The sequence below is a fragment of the Gymnoscopelus microlampas genome (genome assembly GCF_963454915.1).
Source record: "Gymnoscopelus microlampas genome assembly, chromosome: 3".
NCBI lineage: Eukaryota > Metazoa > Chordata > Actinopteri > Myctophiformes > Myctophidae > Gymnoscopelus > Gymnoscopelus microlampas.
In genome coordinates, this window is record NC_139940.1 from 27,432,872 (window position 1) to 27,455,225 (window position 22,354).

The window sequence follows — 22,354 nt, forward strand, 5'->3', positions numbered from 1 at the left end:
TGGATTTGTTGTTGCCGTCTAAAACCTCTCATGATGGAGAATATTTTCTTACACACATCACATGGGTAGGGTCTCTCTCCTGTATGGGATATCACGTATTCCTACAGGCTCTGCCAAGGATCTCACACACATACTGCAGGCAGCCCCCTCTGGTACTGAGAAATATTTGTCGCACAGGACGTAATGATGTGGTGTTATCTTTCAAATATATTTAAATGGAATTCATTGGTGGCCGAATTGGGCTGAAACCTTGTCACACTGAGAGCATGAGTGGTTTTCCTCTGTGAGATAATTTAGATGATTTCCATTCTGTCCCTATCGGGATAATTTGGACGGTGCTGAGTACACTGAAGGTGACTTGGCAACGCTCTGCATGGCGACTCTCTCGCTTTAGCTCGCTCGGCGGTGCCTCCCATGGTTCAAGTCACCTTCAAGCGGCACACCTCCGTCGATGAAACCGAGTGCACCTTCTTCAATTTGGTTCTCCAATCATACTGTGATAGCCGATGTTCTTTAGTGAAATAACCATAAACTGGATTTAAGAAATAAAAAGACATTGTTAACAACCAAGCAAAACATCTTTCAAACAATGCAGGAGGATTATGCCACATAAAAGAGATCGCAATGAGGAAAAAACATTTTATGTATTCATCTCATCTCATAAAATAAACAGTCACAGTTGTAAGCAGACAACAATAGTTTTTTTTATACAGAAAGAAAACAAATTGGCACACAACAATGCCAAAAATGTGCATCATCAATGCACATTGATGCACATTGCATTATGGTGCAATGTGCATCATAATAGTTCCAATGATACATCATACACCCACCAACATTCAGCATTAGGAGACCATTGTTTTTTCTTCACTACATGAGAATGAGAGTTACGTATGTAACTTTGGTTCTATGAATTCTGGATGAATGCCTGAGGCAGTGTTTAACACTGAATGATATCCGTCTTACGCACATGCAGGTCGAGTAATTAATATCAACAAAGTCCAAGCTGTGACAGTGATGACAGTGGGCGTGGAATGCAGTATCCAGCGTACATGAGCCCATGCCGTCATTAATGACTTTCCTGCAGAATCTTCTCGCGAGATTCAGAGTGACAGATAACTCTGACATCATCAAGAATTAATAGAACCGTAGTTACATACGTAACTCGTTCTATTTCATTATTTCTGACTGCCAGAGGCAGTGCTTAACACTGGATCACTAGTATCAACAAGGTCACGAGGAATCCTACCTTGCCGAGAATGGCTTATGGGCCCCCAAAACAGCAGTCGCAACCGTAGTGGTTCCAGCAACATAACCCTATAGAACTGGGGAAAAGTACAGGGTGCAGCCCACGTGGTCGCAGCACAAATCTCCTCGAAGATTCTCATAGAGCCGCCCAGAAGTGGAAACACTTCTGGTGGAGTGGCCTCTGATATTATGAGGCAGTGGCCTCATAATCTGTATGCCTCCTCAATCACCATGACAACCCATTTTGAAAGCCTCTGCTTGGACAGGGCGTGCCCCTTCCTATACCCACCATAGCAGACAAACAGGCCGTCAGAGCGACGAAACCCAGCAATCCCCTGTATATAATGCCTCAAAGCCCTTACTGGGAAGCGCAGTTCTGCTGAAGGCACATCACCCTGCAGACAGGAGGGGTCATGAGCTGCCAGTTTAATAACCTGGTTAGTGTGATTTAAGTGCCACCCCTGTGCTGGCGGGACTGGATATTGTACCCTTGGCCACCACCCAAGGGCCTGAAGTGCAGCTCTCCCAGTAGCTGAGATGCTTCTGGGAGAAGCGTCCCACTGCCGGCCCCGGGTTTCAGGGTCTACCCCTTTGGCCCCTTGTGCCTCTGGGGGGACGAAACCCAGACCTCCGAGCCCTCCACGTATGAGGCGCCAAACTCGGAGGAGTGCGGCGACGTTGATCGGGCTGCTCGAAGTTCGAAGGACCTGGGGTAGCTTTCCTGCAGCGATGGTGGCTGAGGGCGACTGGTGCCGTAACCTGCCACAGGCCGCTGAAGACAGTGAATCGTCCTCATCCCATCCTCCTGGGGCAGGGCGGCAGCAGTCAACACAGGGAACAGGTCTATCCGGCTGGAGGTTAAGGAGCGACTCCTTCATCTCCGCAAATTGAGATGCCAAGGTGTGTCAACCTTAGCATCCAAATGGTCCTTCTTCCTGGACTTCCTGCTATGTGGGGCATTCCAAAATGGAGAACCTCCACCTCTGGGGGCAGCTGGCTGTCCAGCTGCTGCTTTCCACCTCAGCAAGTCTGGCCAGCTTCAGGTCCCGTGACATAAAGCTGCAATTCAGGCACCTGTGGCATTCATCATGGCCATCATCGGCCAACAGTGGTACCATGCAGGCACGGCAAGCATGCGCCATGGTGAAGTAGTTACTGGAGCGAAGGCACTCCCAGTAACAAACAGACAAAAGAGAAATCACCCACAAGCGGAAGGACTTTTATTGGGAAACAGTAATAACACTATACACTTAAATAAGCTCTGTAAAGAGCGAAAACACTCAACAGGCAATCACAATAATATCAATAATATTAGTAATAATAATATTCTACAACCTTAATATAAGCTGTTCAGGCACTGAAACAAGTGAAAATACCCGCCAGACAATCAAACAGAAAATGTATACAACTAAAGTGTTGTTCAACAACCACAAGAGAGAAAGAGACTGAAATCAGGCTCTTCTATAAACCATACAGACCTGTGGCGTCTCCCTCAGCGTGGCCAGCGCAAACAGTGGTCTGCTGGGAGCTATAGTTATATTGTAGGTGGTTTACAAAAACACAATAAAGTCTTAATCGCAGCCCTTGTAGGACGCAACGCGAGGTTCCAACCCAGATATGGGTTGGAACAGGGCTTTAGTTTTTTATTTCATAACCTCAAACCTGCTACGCGTAGCCTACAAGAAGATCAAAGGGAAGTAATTAATGACGGCATGGGCTTATGTACGCTGGCTACTGCGTTCCACGGCCACCGTCATCATGTCACAGCAATGACTTTGTTGTTATTAATTACTCAACCTGCACGTGCGTGAGACGGATATCATTCAGTGTTAAGCACTGTCTCTGACAGTCAGGAAGAATGAAATAGAACAGTCATATTTGCCTCTGAGTGACCAGTCAGTTTGACACCTGGAAGATCCTGTGTCCTGCCCCTCTCCACCAGCATCATGTTGGGCCTCTCCCCAGGAATGAAGACTGTTGAGGATGACCAAATGTAGCTCTGCCAGGTTTAGGTAGTGATTTGGGTTTCCCTTGACGGCACATTTGGTTCAGGGTCACCATGGTCCTGAAAAGCTCTGGTCCTGTCCATGTGGAGGAAGACTGGGATGCTGGAGAGAATTAAATTAGAAAATGTTATAGCTTTTCCCCCACAACATAACAGTCTACGAGTCCTCTAAGCCAACAAGATATGAAAGAATCATACCAGACACAAACTGAAGACAGCACAGGATTATATGAGAATAAAACGAGTAAATGCGACAGAATGTTTATACTTCAGCCTGTATATATAATATATAGATTGACACCACACATGAGTACTAGGAGCTGCTGGACACTTTTGTTACAATAATTTCAACTGAAAACTTGCCTTGCAAAAGTGATGTCAACATTTGTCTAAAACGCCACGACATCGTCCCTGCAAAATGAACAAAACAAAAACGTATTATTTTGAAGCTCAGATCTCTCACACTAACTCTCTCTCACACTCACTCTCTCTCAAACACACACACACACACACACACACACACACACACACCCCTCTACCCCCCCTCTAATCTATGCCGATTGTGCGGTATCCCTAATGGCACCCCTAATGATACTAATAGCAAGAATCTTAATGAAAACCATTACTAGGCGCTGGTGTCGCCGCAGGGCGCTGGAAAAGCTGAAGCTCTTCTCACAGCCCATGCAGGTGTAGGGCTTCTCCCCTGTGTGGATCCTCTGGTGCTCAGTCATGTGGACCTGCTGGGTGAAGTTTTTCCCACAGGTAGGACACTGGTAGGGACGCTCTCCTGAGTGGATCCTCAGGTGTTTCACCAGCGCTGACGCCTTCTGACAGTCTCTGCCGCACACTGGGCAGCAGTGCTTTGGTTTGCCATTGTTGACTTCTTGGCTCTCCGTGCAGCCATTTTGGTCTGATGGTGGTAGCAAGAAGGTGGTTGTTATGAAGAAGTTTCATGATGGATGACAAATACTACTACTAATAATAATTTGAATAAGTTATTATCACTCCTAATTTTCTGCCACTTACCAATTATAATAGGCTTCCAATTCTCTTCCTCACCATCTGAATTAATCAAACCGCTGACAGAAACCTCCTCGTTCTCTGTTTTGTCATTTGCATTATCTAAAACGGAACCTTTGTCACAGTTCGGGTCACCATGGTTATCTGCATCCTGGAAAAAAGACATTGATTACACTATATTACACTATATAATAATAATAATAATAATAATACATTTTATTTGTAACGCACTTTATATTTGAAACAAATCTCAAAGTGCTACAGGTTAAAACAAAAAAAGAAAGAATAAAACAACAATAAAATAAAACAGTGTAATGAATAAACTTAAAATCAAGTCAGCAAAACACAGTAGAAGTTTAAAAAGATAAAACAATCTCTATCTAGGCAAATGCCTTGTTAAAAAGGAAGGTTTTTAGGCCCTTTTTAAAAATGTCAATGGACTGTGGTGCTCTCAGATGGTCTGGGAGGGCATTCCACAGTCTAGGTGATGCTGAGCAGAAGGCCCGATCCCCCATGGTGCGGAGATTTGTTGTGCAGGGCTCGAGTGCGTTTGAATTTCTAGAGCGGAGTGAGCGGGTGGAGCGGGTGGAGTTCGGGGGTTTGAGGAGTTCCTTTAGGTACAGTAGGAGGGGGCATTGCTGTAGATGCACTGATGGGTGAGGAGGGAGACCTTGTACTCGATCCTGAAGGAGATGGGAAGCCAGTGTAGTGAATGAAGGATGGGTGTGATGTGTTCGTATTTCCGCACTCTCATCAGGATCCTAGCAGCACTGTTCTGGATGTACTGGAGCTTCTGGATGCTCTTGCTAGGGATCCCGATGAGAAGTGCGTTACAGTAGTCAAGCCTTGAGGAGACAAAGGCGTGGACTAGTTTTTCGGCATCTGGCAGGGTGAGTGTGGGGCGGAGTCTGGCTATATTTCTGAGGTGGAAAAATTAGGTTTTGCAGAGGTGTTTGATATGGGAATCGAAAGTCAGGTGGAATACTGCATATTGGTGCAATACTGCATATTGCACCATGTTTTACAGTTTAGCTATGCATATGTGGTTAAAAACTAAGTCTGCCTCCAGGGAAGAGTGGGCATTTCACCATTGTGAGTGAAATGACACCTGGCTGTAAATGGCTGTGTGTACACATAGTGTATACACATAGAAAATTACAACTTATGAATCAGTTCAGACTCAGATGTGTCCTTTGAATTCGGAATTGAAATTCCCCAAATAGTGTTCAGTCTTCCGCCAAAAAATCCACCTCAAGTGCCCAGTCTTCTCCCCAAATGGTGCCCGGTCTTCCCCCCCCCAAAAAAGTGCACAGTCTTCACCAAAACATCCACGAGTGCCCATTCTTTAAAATAAATTAATGAATAGAAATGTGCCCAGTATTCACAGTTGCCCACTCTTCTGGATAGCGCTGCAACTCCCCATAGCTGTTCTAAAATCAACAGTAAACCACAGCCTCTTGTGTCTTATTGCTTATATTAATATATAAAAGCAAAATCAACCAACATGATGCCTACTGTAGGTAAGGTCTGAACAGCAGACAGGTCAATTCAAAATACTTATATAATTTTTGTTTCTCACCTTGCTGGTGCCGTTCAGAGGTTCTGCTGTGAGCCCATCTCGCATATGTATCCGCAAGTGTTTCTTCAGCAGACTTGGACGCAGAAAGCTCTTTGGACAGATAGAACAGAGGAGTTTCTCATTTTCCTCAATGTGGATTTTCATGTGTTCCCTAAGCCTCGATGGTCTTGTGTAGCTCTTGTCGCAGACGGTGCAGATGTGGATTTTCTTCCTGGTTTTTGGTCTGTCCACTTTAACAAGGAACAGGTTTTGTCATCAGAATACAAAATATGAACACATTTCATTAGATCAGATTTGGCAACAGTATAAGGTAGCTACAGTCTTTTCAGCCATTAGCCTTCCTCAGAGCAGATAGAAGGGACTTTTATCTGTAAGATAGAAGGGACTTTTATCTGAGGGAGGCTAATGGCAGAAACACCTCAGCCAGATTAAAATGTTTGCATCTGAGCCTCCTTGTCTTGGATCGTTATTTTTGGAGTGCCGCAGTTTGCCACTTTTTTCTCAACATGTTGGTTAATCTGTTTGCAGCTACAACTGTAGAATGCAAAGTCCTTCCATAACTGTGTTAAGTTTTAATTGTTACAATAGGAACTTTTTAATACATTGTCGTTTGTCTTTACAGTCTTTTAAAATACACCATCTATGGGTGCCTGGTGGCTCAGACCATATGCTCCTTGGGAGAGGGGTTCGAATCGTACCCCCATCTGTGTCTCTCTGTCTCACTACACTGATCTGAAATAAAGCATAAATATGCCAAAAATACATAAAGTCTAATTCCTTGTACGTACAGTACAAACATACTTAAGTACAAAACAATTGATTCTGTTCTCGCGCTATCTCTTGGGAGGAAAAGACCTTTTAAGCATCGCCTCTATATAAATTGCTCAGCTCTCATTACTAGTGGCCTAGTACCTACCTCCCCCTCAATTACACTGCCCTTTTCCATTATTTATCTGTCTTGAATGAACACATACACACCTATGATCCTGTGTCCTGTGAATCTGAATGCATTGTAGTGTTTATGTTCAATGTTACCTTTATGTTTTTTTTGTCATGCAAATATCAGTGTAACTTTATCATCTGTACAGAAAAGGTTTTAACAAATCCATGCTTACCAGGGTTACATGGCGGCTTTCCGACATGTCGCCTTTCCGACGTTAACGAACCCTATACCTAACCCTCACCCTAACCCTAACCGCACGCGGAAGCCACTAGTCGGAGTGGCGAGATGTCGGCGTGGAAGACTGTTACCCTTACCAGGTTGAAAAGATTGTATTTCCTCTCCATCAGACATGATTACTCTTGATCCTGTGTCCTGTGAATCTGAATGCATTGTAGTGTTTATGTTCAATGTTACCTTTATGTTTTTTTTTGGCATGCAAATATCAGTGTAACTTTATCATCTGTACAGAAAAGGTTTTAACAAATCCATGCTTACCAGTTTGAAAAGATTGTATTTCCTCTCCATCAGACATGATTACTGCACTGACAACTGCATCATCCTCGCCGTTTTTAATCAGAACATCCTGGAGCCCATTATTACCATCAGGAGACACTAATTGGTTAGACATGGTGTAGGACCCCAGGTGGTCATCAGGTTTCTAGTGGATTGGGAGGAAGCAAGAACAGTGATGAGAATCTCCAAACTGAACAGGTCATTTCTATACCACTTTTGAGATTTGATAATTGTGACTTCAAATCACCAAAGCAGAAAATGGCCATTATGTGTTACATAAATAAGAGAATTGGCCCTTCTCCACATCTCTATTATGATGTGATATTGACTAGATTGTGGTCAAAACATGAGCTTTGACACTAAGAATGTTCAGGAAAATAAAGCTAGACATATTGCATGCTTATTATCCTGAACAACGGTTCAGGAAAATAAACATGATACTTTGTGTTTTTTCATACAGTAAAAACAAACATGCACAGTGTATTTTCAATTAAAGCGGTTCTGTATTTACCTAAAAGCAGCTATTAGGGCTGCACAATTAATAGCAAAAATTCTAAACTGCAATATTCATAAAGTGCTTGCCAGCTGTGCATTCAAGCAAATCATAGTGTGTACATTGTTCAGATTATTTTGCAACACATTGTACATATATAATTGTACAACTTGGTGCAAAAATTATATCAACATTAGATTTTCTTTGGATAAACAATGGGGTGTCTGGGGTGTCACATGTTTTGTCTATTCTCACTGCATTAATAAAGCAAACATGACCTTCAGATTCACCTATAAACTGTTACTGTTTGAGGCCATGAATTTAGACTAATTAATGATATTAGAAACCTGCTATTGGTATTTCAGCCTAATGGGTACTATTTCTACTATGACAGCACTAACTTGTACAAGAGCTGGATAACTATTATAAGCTCAAAGAGATGTGGAACCAATACCAAAATATGCCCACCTGCTACTAAAATTACGTGGGGGGGGGGGGGGGGGGGGGGGGATACAATAAAAAAAGGTCCAAGCAATTAATTCAAGGTGTTTGTCAGACGAATATTATTCATGGCAAAACAAATGTGTTAATTCACCTGGTCCTGTCCTCCTAATGGCAATGAACCATTCACGGTGAGTGACTCTGTTGTTGATCCTCCCCTAGTGTGGATTTGTTGGTGCTTTTTGAAAACTCTCTTGATGGAGAATCTTTTCTTACACACGTCACACTGGTAGGGTCTCTCTCCAGTATGGGACATCACATGTTCTTCCAGTCTGGATTTTCTGGTGAAACTTCTGCCACAAATCTCACACACATACGGCAGTCCCCTCTGGTGGAGGAGATTGTGTTGCTCCAGCTTCTCTGGAGTGAAATATGCGTCGCAGAGGACGCAACGATGGAGTGTTACCTTTCAAAAGATGAAAAAACCACATTGTCATTCAGTTGGACAACCAATATAAACAACTATATACCGTGTCTTTTTGTAAAAGGCAACTACTTACTACATGTGCAGTACTACACAAAACAATGAGAAGACTCATTACTTGTGTCACTGAAATGTGTCTACAGCACTGGTTCTTAAAGTGGGGTCCAGGGACCCTCAGGGTTTTTTGAGGTTATTAATCTCAAAGAACCAGGCATAACAATTAAGAAAAAAAAACGTATTTACAATTGCGGCCTGGCAGAAGGCAAGGCCTGTTTGAGAACCACAACTTGTCTACAGTATTAGCAACAAGAACAACAGTCCTGTTGCATCTTTAAACCCAGGAGGAAGAGCACCTGGACTGACTGATGAATGATCCATGTCTCACCTTGCTAGTGTTATCTTCAGGATTCAATGTGTCTCCATCTCCTGTGTGTATACACATGTGTTTTTTCAGCAAGCCCGGACGATTAAAGCTTTTCCAGCATAGAGGGCAAGGGTGGGGTCCTGGCTGTCCTGTGTGCTTTCTCACATGATCTTTCAAAGATGATGATGAGGTGAAAACCTTGTCACAGAGAGAACAGGAGTGGAGGTTCTCCTCTGTGTGAGATTTTTGGTGCTCCTTCAGCCCTGTTGTTGAAGCAAAGCGTTTGGGACATGCAGTGCAGTGGTAGGGTCTTTCTCCTGTGTGTGTCCTTTCATGTTGTATTAAATATCGTCTTTGGATGAAGCCTCTCCTGCATACAGAGCAGTGGTACGGTCTCTCTGAAGCATGTCTCAGCCGGTGCCTCCTCAGACAGGCAAGCTGTGCATAACTCACCCCACACTCGGAGCACGAGTAAGGTCTCTCCCCGGTGTGCACTCTTTGGTGGACGACCAGGCTTGCTTTCCGTGTGAATTGCTTTCCGCAGACGGGACAGTCATGCGGTCTGTCCCCCGAGTGTGTTGCCATGTGGCGCGCCACATGGTAAGGTCTAGTAAATGCTTTCCCACAAACTGAACAATGGTAAGGACCTTGCAATTTGGAGTCCTCCTGCTTCAAATCACCTTCTGCTGATGTACAAGGATTCTCAGTGCCAGAATCATTACCCTCACCTGTAAGAAACAAACTGATGTTAAGACACTGTTGTAGAAGATTACATAAGCCATTTACTTTCTTTATGATAAATAAGTAACTAAAGCAAAATACAGCAGACTCATATTACCTTAACAGTAATATGATTATTTTTGTATACATATATATATTTCTTCACCTATTCCAATAGCTGCTTGCTGTCCGTCTTCTGTACTCTCATCTGTATCTTCATCCTCTCTGAATGTGTCTTCATGATCTGTTTCTCCTTCCTCCATTAACTCAACTGGGTTTCTCAGATGACAGTCAGTACCAGGACCCCCAGCATGGAGCAATCCTCAGTTGATGTATCACCACGGGCTAATAAAGGAGAATGGAATACCAGGCATCATTACAGTGATCTTGAATTCAAATCCCCCTTAGTTTGCACCATGCCTCAAAATAGAAAGTTAAGTCACTAACTAGTGTACAGCACAGATGATGGTCTCCTCTCCTAGATGTATGTATGCCTTTCCGTCCCTCCCATAATATACAGCATTCTTTCTGACAAACCAAACCAGGATCTTGTCATGTGCTATAAATTCAAATTGTATCAATGATGTTAGTGGTGCTTGACTAGAGCCTATAGGGATTTCTTTCACGTACATGATTTAAGTGGGGAATTATGAGCGACAACTGCGTAATTGTATGTACCTGGTGAATCACTGAATTACTTCAATCGAGGAGGCTGACATGCTTTATGCCAGTGGTTCTCAAAGTGGGGTCCAGGGACTCTCTGGGTTCCTTGAGGGGGTACTAAATTGACCAAATGGACCCATTAAGGCCATCCATTTGTATACTGTCAGGTCTACCATGACATTTAAAAGTGTGAAAACCACAGGCCTAGACATTGAACCTGCTCAATAGCGACACCTGCATGCACCTGGAATAAAGTGCGACCGGATGCTAAAATCCGTGTTTATTCTTCTTATGCTAGCTAACAAAAAAGAAAACTTGAAAGAAATGATGCTCATGCATGCTTTCAGCACCATCACGTACCGTGCTTTCCTATGTCGGGAGAGCAAACCATGAAGAGATTAAAAAGACGTCAGCAGCTCATCATCCTTTCAAGATTCCTTGGACTTTGGCTGATGCTAATGTTAGCTAAGAGCTTGTTAGGTGGTATTTAATTGCAAACAGCATTTACATTAATTCCACACACTGCGCACTTATTTCCGTAATGGGTTGCATTCACATGAATTAGGCGTAACGTTTAACGTCGTGCATCCGTGGATGTATTGCACTCAATGCAACAGTGAAAACATTCCCAGAAAGTGTTTTCTGCTGAAATTGTGACGTGTAAACAAACTGCATATTTTCTTCTGTTGCAGGAGGAGCCAGCGGGATGGGGTGCGCTCGATTTTCAGTCCGGAGAGGCGAGGAGGCGGTGATGGAACTGACAAGTTACACCATAGAATGTTACTTTGAAACAGTGGTGGAAAAAGTACTCAAAATGTTTTACTTAAGTAAAAGTATGAATAAAACATTGTAAAAATAGTCTGTTACAAGTCAAAGTTTTGGCATCAAAATTTACTTGAATTACCAAAAGTTATTCATTATGCAGAATGTCCCAAGTTTTCAAAATTCATACAAATATTTTGAAAATAGCCAAAATGTATATAGGGCTGAAGTGGCTAATGTATGTTTTGTAATAAAATAATCAAAATCTCTAAGTAACTAGCAACTAAACATTTTCAAATAATTGTAGTTGAGTAAAAGAACAATATTTGCCTCTGAGATGTAGTGGAGTAGAATTTGTATATATATATATATATATATATATATATATATATATATATATATATGTATGTACGTAGGTGTGTGTGTATGTTTAATGCATGCGCGCACAGTATAAGTAAAGTAGGCTATAAAGTATGTGTGCATATTCTGTAGATAGAGCATACTGTACTTTGTCACAATAAAGAGTTGCACATTTTAAATTATATAATGGTCATGTTCTACAACCTTAAAACCAGGTGTAAATATACAGCCAAAACCAACCAAACCAAGTTCAACCAATTTTTTTTGTTGTTCAACTAAGTTCTGGATTACTCCACATCAAAGAGACAGAAATGTAATTCAACCTCACTCAGAAAAAGAAGTATGAGTATATCTATAATTGTATTAATTATTTATTTCAATCCTGCAGCTGAAAGCAAGCAATAGATTTGTTTATGACACGAATTTCAAGGCATACACCACCATATCAAAAATAATAATAATCCTTCACTACATGAGCACAGTCAGTTTGACACCTGGAAGGTCCTGTGTCCTGCCACCCTCCACCAGTACGCTGTGCTCCAGTAGGTTGTGTCCCTCCCCAGGAATGAAGACCACCACCAGACAAGAATTGAAGACAGTCAATGCAGTAAATGCAACAGATTGTTTAAACTTATTTTATAGCTATGTTTGTAAAATGTATGATTTCTATTTTGCAGGCCTAAGAAACACGTTATGCCAACTTTTAAACATTTTCAAACATTACACTTTAAAAAAAATGTTTACTTTCCCCAGAACACGACATACTCTTACTCATGCATAGATTTCTCTGCATACTATCTCTGTTCTTTTTGTCCATTTGGAAATTAAAATGTAAAGTTACTGATTTACTTCCATTATTATAAACTAGTCCATACCCGGTCGACGCATCCGTGGGGGGATATGCGCACATGATCTGGCAACCCGTGAGGCAGCCCCGTAACCATGGCGACAGTGTTTTACACAAAAACGCTAATAAACAGCTGACATTTGGTGATATTGAATAACGGGCTTCGCTGTTAGGTGCACATGGTAATGGTCAATGGCTGTGTGCAATTTCGGTTTACTCCAGCCGCTGAGGAGAACCGGCAGAGCAATTTTGGCCTCACCAACCACCACACCAACCATGACACCATGACAGAGATTTGTCAAATTATAGGAGGATAGGACTAGCAGCATGGTGCCTAATACTGTACCTAATTAAATTGACCAATCCTTAAAGGACAAGTCCGGACTAAATAACATATAGGCTAATTTTCCTACTTATATTGATCCCAAATGACTGGCCATGGGGTCCATTTGCAGAATTGCCCCTGTCGTCCAGTTTCCCCAGCAGCCCTCATAGCATAGATTTGATTTTTTTCTCCCTCATGAATCTGTTATTAGTTATCATTACACACGCATCCATGCCTAGGTTGTCCCACACGAACCGAACAGTCTCATAAATCATGTTTTGGGGTGAGCGTTCGGCACAAATGCCAATCACAGCGCATCATTTCCGGGACTTGGCAAAACAGCATAACATCTGTTTAGCAGACTATGGCAGCTTGTGTGGGACAACCAATGCATGGTTGTGTGTGTAATGACAGCTCTTTATCATTGACCCCCCTCCCTGTTTAAGGCCACCTCCAGGGAACCACCTACGTAACAGTTCACATTAATGCTTGCCTTTGTTGTCACATTAATTGTAAGATTCACTACCAGCACCACAAGCTTCAAAATACTGAAAGAAAACACAGAAAATGACATTTTATAAATGGTTGAATATATGGATTGTCTCTTTCCATCTAACTTTAAATATACACCTGTATATATTCACCCTAAAAATTACTTATTTTCTATCAATTACACACCCCACGAAGCCTTGAATTTTCTTTTAGTTTTTGTCACATTCCTGAGCCAATAATTTGATGACGAGTCATCGGTCAGTAGGAGTCGGTCATCAAATTATTGCCTCAGGAATGCAACAAAAACTAAAAAATGTCCATGAATTCAAGGTTTCATGGGGGTGTGTAATTGATAGGACATAAGTATTTCTTTGGGTGAACTACTCCTTTAAGCTGGAAAATATAACTTCCTGCAACAACTGTTCAGCAATACATACAGTAATATGACAATCAGCCTATGAAAAATATAAAACTTCAAAAATCAATCACAGCAAGCATAATTTAATTTAAAGCAGTTCTGTGAGATTTGCCAATCAAACAGAACCAAAGACAGGTACTATGAGCTGCTGGTCAGTGGACACGTTCCTTCAATTTAACTAAATGTCAAATTGATTCATCATTTCCCCTTCAATCTCATCATACTTATAACAGTATGAGTCAATTAAGACAGAAAAACAGGTGCGCTTCCTCTGGATGCCTTTTTAGTTTAGGCAGTGGGTGCTCAGCTATGTATATAACTTAAATCAAAAACCACAAAGTGGAAAAAGCGGTACTCCAAAATAAATAATGCAAGACTGGCTCAGACTGGCTCTGCTTTTTCCACTTAAGTATGATTTAAGTATGAGTCAATTCCTTGTACTTTAGCAAACTGAAAACTTGCCTTGCAAAAGTGACGTCAACATTTGTCTAAAATCCCATCACATCGTCCCTGCAAAACAAACAAAACAAAAACTAATTATGAAGCTCAAACTGCTTAGCAGTCATTACAATTTGACATCATTGTACAGTATTTCATTTATTATCGATCCTGGTTGCTTGTCCTAAACACAATAGCTTAACTTGTTTGAAGCTCATTACCAACAGTCCTTACATGCAACTAATTAGTTCCCATGACTGAAGTTATGTGGCAGTTTGTCAGTCTCGTATAATCTCGACTAATCATGCTTATCATGGCTAGATAATTAATTACTAACATGTAATGACAACTAGGTGTGGCATTGTTGCTGTATAAAATAACCCATACAGTTAACTCCATCTAATATGGTCTTCACATGCCACACAAGAATTCAAGACAATGGTTGGACTTATCTTTGTGAAAAGTTAAGCTCAACAGGATGAAGCTCAACTTTTAACCTATTAAAATGCACTGCTGCCCCCTAGTGGAAAGGTATTCTGCAGAGTGCAGCATGCCATGGAGCTCTCACTGTGTAATAGCAAAAATAATGCAATGCATGTTACAGTAGGTCATTTGACCTACATTCACCTGCATATCTTGAGGAACTGTGTATGTGTGTGTGAAATCACATAATGCAATCATTAATTACATATCAAGTCACCAAAGATAGGGACAGTCTACTTCATTGACTCTGAACAGAGATTTGGTTTCAGCAGTCATTCTTTACCATTTCCATTCTTTCTAGTACAAATATGCATGTGCTACAAAAAAAGTTGTTAATCTAAGGGTTTAAAAAAACAGTACCATCCTTTTGAGTTGAAAAGAGATTAAACTATTATAGAAACCAATCATAATTAAAACCCTTACAAGGCGCTGGTGTCGCCGCAGGGCGCTGGAAAAGGTGAAGCTCTTATCACAGACCATGCAGGCATAGGGCTTCTCCCCTGTGTGGATCCTCTGGTGCTCAGTCATGTGGACCTGCTGGGTAAAGTTTTTCCCACAGGTAGGACATTGGTAGGGACGCTCTCCTGAGTGGATCCTCAGGTGTTTCACCAGCGCTGAGGCCTTCTGACAGTCTCTGCCGCACACTGGACAGCAGTGTTTTGGTTTGCCATTGTTTCCTTCCTGGCTCTCCGTACAGCCATTTTCGTCTGACGAAGGTGGCAGGACAGTAAAGTAGTGTTATGATGGATGACAAATGCTACTACTGATAATTTGAATATGTGATCATCACTCCTAGTCCTAATTTGCTGCCACTTACCGATTATAACAGGCTTCCAGTTCTCTTCCTCACCATCTGAATTAATCAAACAACTGACATCGCCATCCTCGTTCTCCGTTTTGATATCCTCATCCAAAACTAAACCCTTTTCACAGTTTGAGTCACCATGGTTACCAAATTTGGATGCTGAGGTGAAGGACTCAGAGGTGTTGAATTGACCATCTGCATCCTGGGGAAAAAAAAGACAATGAATGCACCATTTCTTCATGAAATGTATATTACTAGGAATTACGCTGCCCTCATACCTATGTCGCACTGCCGATCTGACCAATATGTCATAGTGTCATAGAGTCATAGTGTTGGGGGCTTTGTCAGAGTACCCATCTGTCTGTGTCTGTCTTTAGTGCCCAATGCCCATACATGGAGATATCTGTATCGATCAGCCCTTGTCCCTTTTATGCCCATATATTGACATCCCTGATGTAATCAGCATATGCCCATATATTGGAATGCCCATATATGGGCATATTGGTTGGATCGGCAGTTCTGGACAACTAGATATCCGAACTACTCGATGGCGGGAACCGGTTTGAAGTCAGTCGGGTCCCATATATGCACATGACCATATGGGCATAGCGGTCGGATGTGTGAATCTGGACAACCAGATCTCTGTATGTCAGTCCTTGGCCCTTTTATGCCCATGTATGGAGATCGCTGATGTCATCAGTATATGCCCATATATGGGCATGCCCCCTTTTGTGGAGCTGATTGATTTGTTTGCGGCTGATGCCATGATGACACATTGATGTTAGAGAACATACTCCATATTTGGGCATTGCTGCATTGGGAACTCCTTATGGTTATGTCTGATACAGAGTGACATCAGAGGTCCGCCCGCCGGCCCTCCCATTAGCCAATTTTAATATAGGTTAGAGGCTGACTGAAGGGGCATCACATGTTTCGTATGTGACACGTGGTCGCCTAAAACCTCACTAACAAACTAACAAACCAACAAGTAGAGGTTAGCACCAAATACGGACTACAGTATGGGGGGACTTGGGAATTGACAGAATGACAAAATTGGGGGGGGAATTGGAAAAAGAAAACGAAAGCTGAGATATTGTCCTCAGTCTGTAGTTGAGAAGAAGCGATTAAGTTGATTCATTTAAATTGTTTGTTTCATGAGTACATCCTCACAATAAAGCAACGTGATTATTTTTTGAAACAAGGTCTATTTTTCACAGCGAAAAGCATCAACCTGTATGAATGAGGCATAACCAAATTAATAGTCTGATGTAAAATATTCATTAACGCATTTTCAGATCATTTATACATCGCACTCTGTGAATGTAAACCTTGAAGTGCAAAGACACTTTGCTAGAGGTTGATGCTGTGTAGTTTCCTTGCCGTGTTGTAACTCCAAATATTTGAGATATCTTGCCATGAGGATTAGAAATTGATCATCTAGAATAGTCAAAACATGTCTCAAAGTCACTCTTTTAGCACAAACGCAAACAAAGCAATTTATTTGACTAATTAATGACCTATGGATACCCCTACTGCTATTGGTACTATAGCCAAATGTGTTAGTATGTGACAACACCAACTTGTACACAAGCTGGGTAATTATTGCAAGCTCGAACAGATGTAGAACTAAAGCAAAATTACCCTCATCTGCTATTAAAAAGAGGAAAACGGAAATACAATCAAAAGCTCCTAAGCAATTTAGTCAATCATGCATTTGTCAGACAAATATTATTCATGGCAAAAATGTGGAAATTCACCTGGTCCTGTCCACCTAATGGCAGTGAACCATTCATAGAGAGGAATGCTTCCTTTTTGTGGATTGTTTGGTGCTTTTTGAAAGCTTTTTTGGTGGAGAATCTTTCCTTACACACATCACATGGGTACCGTCCAGTATGAGACATCATCACATGTTCCTGCAGGCTGGATTTTGTGGTGAAACCACTGTCACAGATCTCACACACATGCTGCAGCCCACTCTGGTGGAGGAGATTGTGCTGCTCCAGTTTCTCAGGTGTGGAGAAATATTCGTCACACTGGACACAACGATTGGGTCTTTCCTTTTAAAAGATGAAGATACCACATTGTCTTTCATTTGGACAACCAATATAGACAGCTCATACCATGTCTTTCTGTAAAAGGCAACTACTGTATACATATACTACCATAGACAATGAAAAGTCTGATCCTTTGACGCTGATGTCTAGACAAATATCAGTAACTCTACAGTAATGGCAACAAATTAACAATCTTCCCATTGTTTCAGTGTTTAAACCCATGATGAAGAGCACAAGGACTGACTGATGAATGACCCATGTCTCACCTTGCTAGTGTTGTCTTGAGGATTCAACTTATCTCCATCTCTTGTATGTATACACATGTGTTTCTTCAACCTGTCCGGGCGATCGAAGCTCTTCGAGCATAGAAGGCAAGGGTGGGGTCCTGGCTGTCCTTTGTGCTTTCTTAAATGATCTTTCAAAGATGACGATCGGGTGAAAATCTTATCACACAGTGAGCAGTGGAGGTCTGCATCTGCATCTCCTGTATGTGTACCCATGTGTTTTTTCAACCTGCCCGGACGATCGAAGCTCTTCGAGCATAGAGGGCAAGGGTGGGGTCCTGGCTGTCCTTTGTGCTTTCTTAAATGATCTTTCAAAGATGATGATGCTGTGAAAATCTTGTCACAAAGTGAGCAGGAGTGGAGGTCTGCATCTGCATCTCCTGTGTGTATACACATGTGTTTTTTCAACCTGCCCGGACGATCGAAGCTCTTCAAGCATAGAGGGCAAGGGTGGGGTCCTGGCTGTCCTTTGTGCTTTCTTAAATGATCTTTCAAAGCTGACGATGAGGTGAAAATCTTGTCACACAGTGAGCAGGAGAGGAGGTTTTCCTTTGTGTGAGATTTTTTGTGATCACTCAGCCCTGTCCTTGTAGCAAAGTGTTTGGGACATGCAGGGCAGTGGTAGGGTTTTTCTCCTGTGTGCGACCTTTCATGTTCTAATAAAAGCTGTCTTCGGGTGTAGCCTCTACTGCATACAGAGCACGAGTAAGGTTTCTCCCCGGTGTGCACTCTTTGGTGGACGACCACATGTTCTTTCTGCTTGAATCGCTTGCCACAGAATGGACAGCTGTACGGTCCGTCCCCTGAGTGTGCTGCCCGAATGTGGCGCTGCAAATGGTAAGCTCTGGTATATGATTTCCCACAAACTGAACAATGGTGAGGACCTTTCATTTTGCAGTTTTCTTGCTTCAAATCGCCTTCAGCTGATGGACAAGGATTCTCAGTGTCAGAAACAATCCCGCCTCCTGTAAGAAACAAACTCATGCTGTTAATAAAACGATTTTTTACAATGAGCAAAAAGTAACCAATGCGGAAGAGAGGTTTCCGGCAGACACAGGCCAAAATCTTAACAACAGTAATGTATGTTTTTTGGACTTAATATATTTCTTCACCTTCGTCGTCATCATCATCAAGTTGCTGATTGTCTTTCGAACTCTCGTCTGTATCTTCCTCTTCTTCGAATGAGTCTTCATGATCTGTTTCTCCTTCCTCCATTTACTCAACTGGGTTCCTCAGATGACAGAACAAGGACCTCCGGCACGGACGGATCTGCAGTTTATTTATCAGCACTAGGCATGAAAAACAGGAGAGAATGGAATACCACGCATCATTTCATTTTACAATTCTGGTTTAAATGTATGACTATGATCTTGAATTCAGATCCATCTTAAGGTGGGCTCAAACTAGGACAATTGGGCCAATTTAGTGTCTGAATTGATCCCTCCCGTTAATCGTGGTTGGTTATGTTCCAGATTTAAGGCTGGATGGAACCGATTATCGTAATGCTAGTTTTTCTTTTCACAGATAAAATCTTTAAACTTCCAGATGTGCTTGATGTTTAGAATTTAAAATATTTTTTGAGTGGAGGAGACATTGCATTTTGTTCAAACAGGTCACACACATTTCCACTGCAGATTAAAGGGCAGCATCTTTTTCAGTGTCAACATTGTCCATCAGTCTGTGGTCATTCATTGAGTGACAAATTAATGTATTCCATAGTTTGCTTACAGCAATAGTATCTTTATCTAACCTATACTATATCTATAACCCATAACCCAGCAATCCTGTGGTTGAAAAACAACCCAGGCCGCTTCTTCTAATTCCCCACACCAAACTCCAGGGTTCTCACATTCCTCATTTACTCTCAAGAAAACTGTTAAATCCGTATAGGCAACAATACAGTTGTTTTTTTATATAATCAGAAGACAAAAACAGATCATGTATATATGGATACCCTCTCAACCGTCTCATGCTTATTGAAAACTCATTTGAAATATAAATGCGTGAATGCTCATTCTCTGACACCAATGTACAGGTTCCAACTAGTGGAGTACAGAATACAGATCTAACCTTCTGGGCTCTAAGTAATGTTTGGATCGATTCCGTCTTAGCTCCATGCACTCGAGCACTCAATACAACTTCCAACGAAAGAGATTATGAGGTGGTTTCCATCTTCTCATTACTACGATTTTCTTTTCTGCCGTTAAACCAGCCAACAGAACTCTCTTCTTACTTCTGCAGTGTTAGGCTTAGAGATTAATCATCATTTAATAATAGAATGTGTGGCAGACAGGGTATGTTTTTTTGTTTTGTTTTATTTGGAATTAATGCAAGACGCAGGCATGTGGCTCTCTCTCTCTCACACACCCGAAAATAGCTGATCTACAACTGGTGACCATTAACTTGTGGATCAGCTATTTTTTTCTAATGTGTGCAGCAGAGCAACTATTAAGATTTCTTTAAGAGTGGGCACCAAAACATTGTGGGCAACTCGATGTTAAATGTGCTATTTATTCCAAAATGTAAAAAAAAAACACAAGAATTTGGAAAATGGTAAATGGAGTTCATCATTATCAGACCTAAATTTACCCTTCAATTTCTTGTTTATGACCATGATATGGCTAGCCCACAGGTTTTGTAGAAAATAATAGGTCTTACATTTCAAATGTTCAAATGATGTATAGGCCTACTTTACATTACTTTATACCATGTTCCAAAACATGCATTTCGATTCTTTATTCTTTAGATTTTTTTTTAAATAATTTGCCAATTCAATATTGAGGTGCCCAGTCAGTGTTTAGGTGTCCTGCGGTACCCACTCTTCCAGTTACCTGTTACCATCTTGCCAATATTTGGAGTTCATAATGGCAAGATAACAACCCAAACCTAGTGACATTGTGCACTACATTTACATCCATGGCTTCTACACTAGTAGGGAAGATAGCTATGCTAATTTGCTATGAGAAATGTGCACAGTGCTCGTTCAGGTTGACTCAACTCAACGGTACTGTGTATGAGCTATGAGGCCTAGAGGCTCGTCGTGAAGCGAATGAGAGAGTATCTATGCGTGCGAATGTTCACGCCAACCAGCCTCAAACTCAACTGTTCAGCATGAAAATGGTAAACATATAATATTTGAACAAATATATGTATATTTGCCTTTTATTTGAGTCTCGAAACTCACCTCGCTCCAACTGCACTCTTCTTCGTCTGTTTCCGGCAAACTATTGGGTTTCTGATCCGGTCAGAGCATAAATAACTTTACGTCATCGCACGGTCGGAACCCAAGACCGGAACCTCCGGTGCCGTACACCTCCAAAATGATTAACCTAATTTAAATGTGTTTAGTTTGGTATAATCGTTTGGTTTCTTTTAGTATAATAATCGTTTGGTATGTCCATCTTTTGTTGTACCGGAACCCACCACCGGAACACTTTAGTTTTGTTGCCTGGTGACGTGAGGTTAGCAAATCTAGCAAACAGTTGGCGTACTGCCTCCCACTGTTGGGGTTAAGGTACTGCCCCATGCGTACACCAGTGGTTCTCAAAAGTGGGGGCCATCCGGGGACACCCCGGCTCGGGCGGTCCTTGAGAGGGTTCTACGGGGTCCGCAATCAGTTTAACCACTTTAACCAGATATACCTCAGCTGGTTGAATGAGCTTACGACTATGCGAATGCACGCATTGTGAGCTTGTTGATCTGGTTTATATAAATAATAATACATAGAAACATTTGGAATATTTCTGAAATGTTTTAACAATGCAAATCTTGTATGGGTGTCCCTGGCACAAAATATTTACAGATGGGGTCCGCAGTCAAATACAGTGGGATCCGTGACTGTAACATAAAAGAGTTTGAAAACCATACAGGCTCTACAGACAGAAGAGAAGGGAAATAAGTCATAATTAGTTGTGTGTCGAGACAAAAAAGGGGATTAGTTTATATTGGTGTGAAGTTGACATAAATTATATACCCAACAGGGACTAAAATTGTGTATATGTATGTACAGTATGCACATTACATTTAGGATGCTGCTGCTGAGCTGGACTGGAACAGGAAACTGGTATGCCACCTTCTCGAAACCTGTGACTACAGTTACAATTACATTTATAATTTAGGCATTTAGCAGACGCTCTTAACCAGAGTGACTTACAATAAGCAAGGTAAACCATTTGGTACATCAAATGCAGAAAGACAGTGTAGTGCCTAAGTAAATGTTAACATTGTGGTCAAGAATGGCTAAGTAACAAAAACATGAGAACAAATCCATGCATGGTCGTCATAACTATGTTATGTGCTACGGGTTCGAGAACAGATAAGCCACATAAGTAACTCCACTAAATGTATTACTTTTTTATTCCATTTAATTTAAAAATGGAAGTCAATTGGGCTCTGATCAGACTGAAACCTTGCCCAAAATTGGAGTCATATATCAGACGACTGACATCACAGGCAGGCCAAATGAATTTCGTGATCCACAATGGAGCCACAGTGTTACCAATGGGTGGGATCTGGAGTCTGGAGTCCATGATCTTGTGTTTTTAGTTCAACCAAGTTCTGGATTACATTAAAAGAGACTGCAATGAGGGAAAAAATGACATTCACCTCAACCC

At 41.6% G+C, this 22,354-nt stretch overlaps 2 protein-coding genes across 2 annotated transcripts in view; both read right to left on the reverse strand.

Annotated features, from left to right (window-relative positions):
* Nucleotides 1-3,234: 3,234 nt before the first annotated feature.
* On the reverse strand, nt 3,235-11,140 carry LOC311042012 (uncharacterized protein). Its single transcript, XM_084052512.1, has 11 exons — nt 10,834-11,140; nt 9,977-10,155; nt 9,112-9,818; nt 8,397-8,708; nt 7,291-7,453; nt 7,110-7,175; nt 5,853-6,082; nt 4,280-4,424; nt 3,880-4,163; nt 3,617-3,664; nt 3,235-3,356 (listed from the first exon to the last, which is right to left on the reverse strand). The coding sequence occupies exons 2-10, from the start codon at nt 10,071-10,073 to the stop codon at nt 3,632-3,634; spliced, it is 2,037 nt and encodes a 678-aa protein (XP_083908638.1). The 5' UTR covers nt 10,074-10,155; nt 10,834-11,140; the 3' UTR covers nt 3,235-3,356; nt 3,617-3,631.
* A 1,315-nt stretch (nt 11,141-12,455) lies between these two features.
* LOC311042631 (uncharacterized protein) overlaps nt 12,456-22,354 on the reverse strand; it is a 32,125-nt gene continuing 22,226 nt past the window's right edge. The window contains exons 11-15 of the mRNA XM_084053483.1: nt 17,724-18,706; nt 17,161-17,460; nt 15,416-15,605; nt 15,022-15,305; nt 12,456-14,187 (exon numbers count right to left, since the gene is read on the reverse strand). Coding sequence (XP_083909609.1) covers nt 14,155-14,187; nt 15,022-15,305; nt 15,416-15,605; nt 17,161-17,460; nt 17,724-18,706 — 1,790 coding nt within the window. The 3' untranslated portion in view covers nt 12,456-14,154. The remainder of the gene's footprint in view (nt 14,188-15,021; nt 15,306-15,415; nt 15,606-17,160; nt 17,461-17,723; nt 18,707-22,354) is intronic.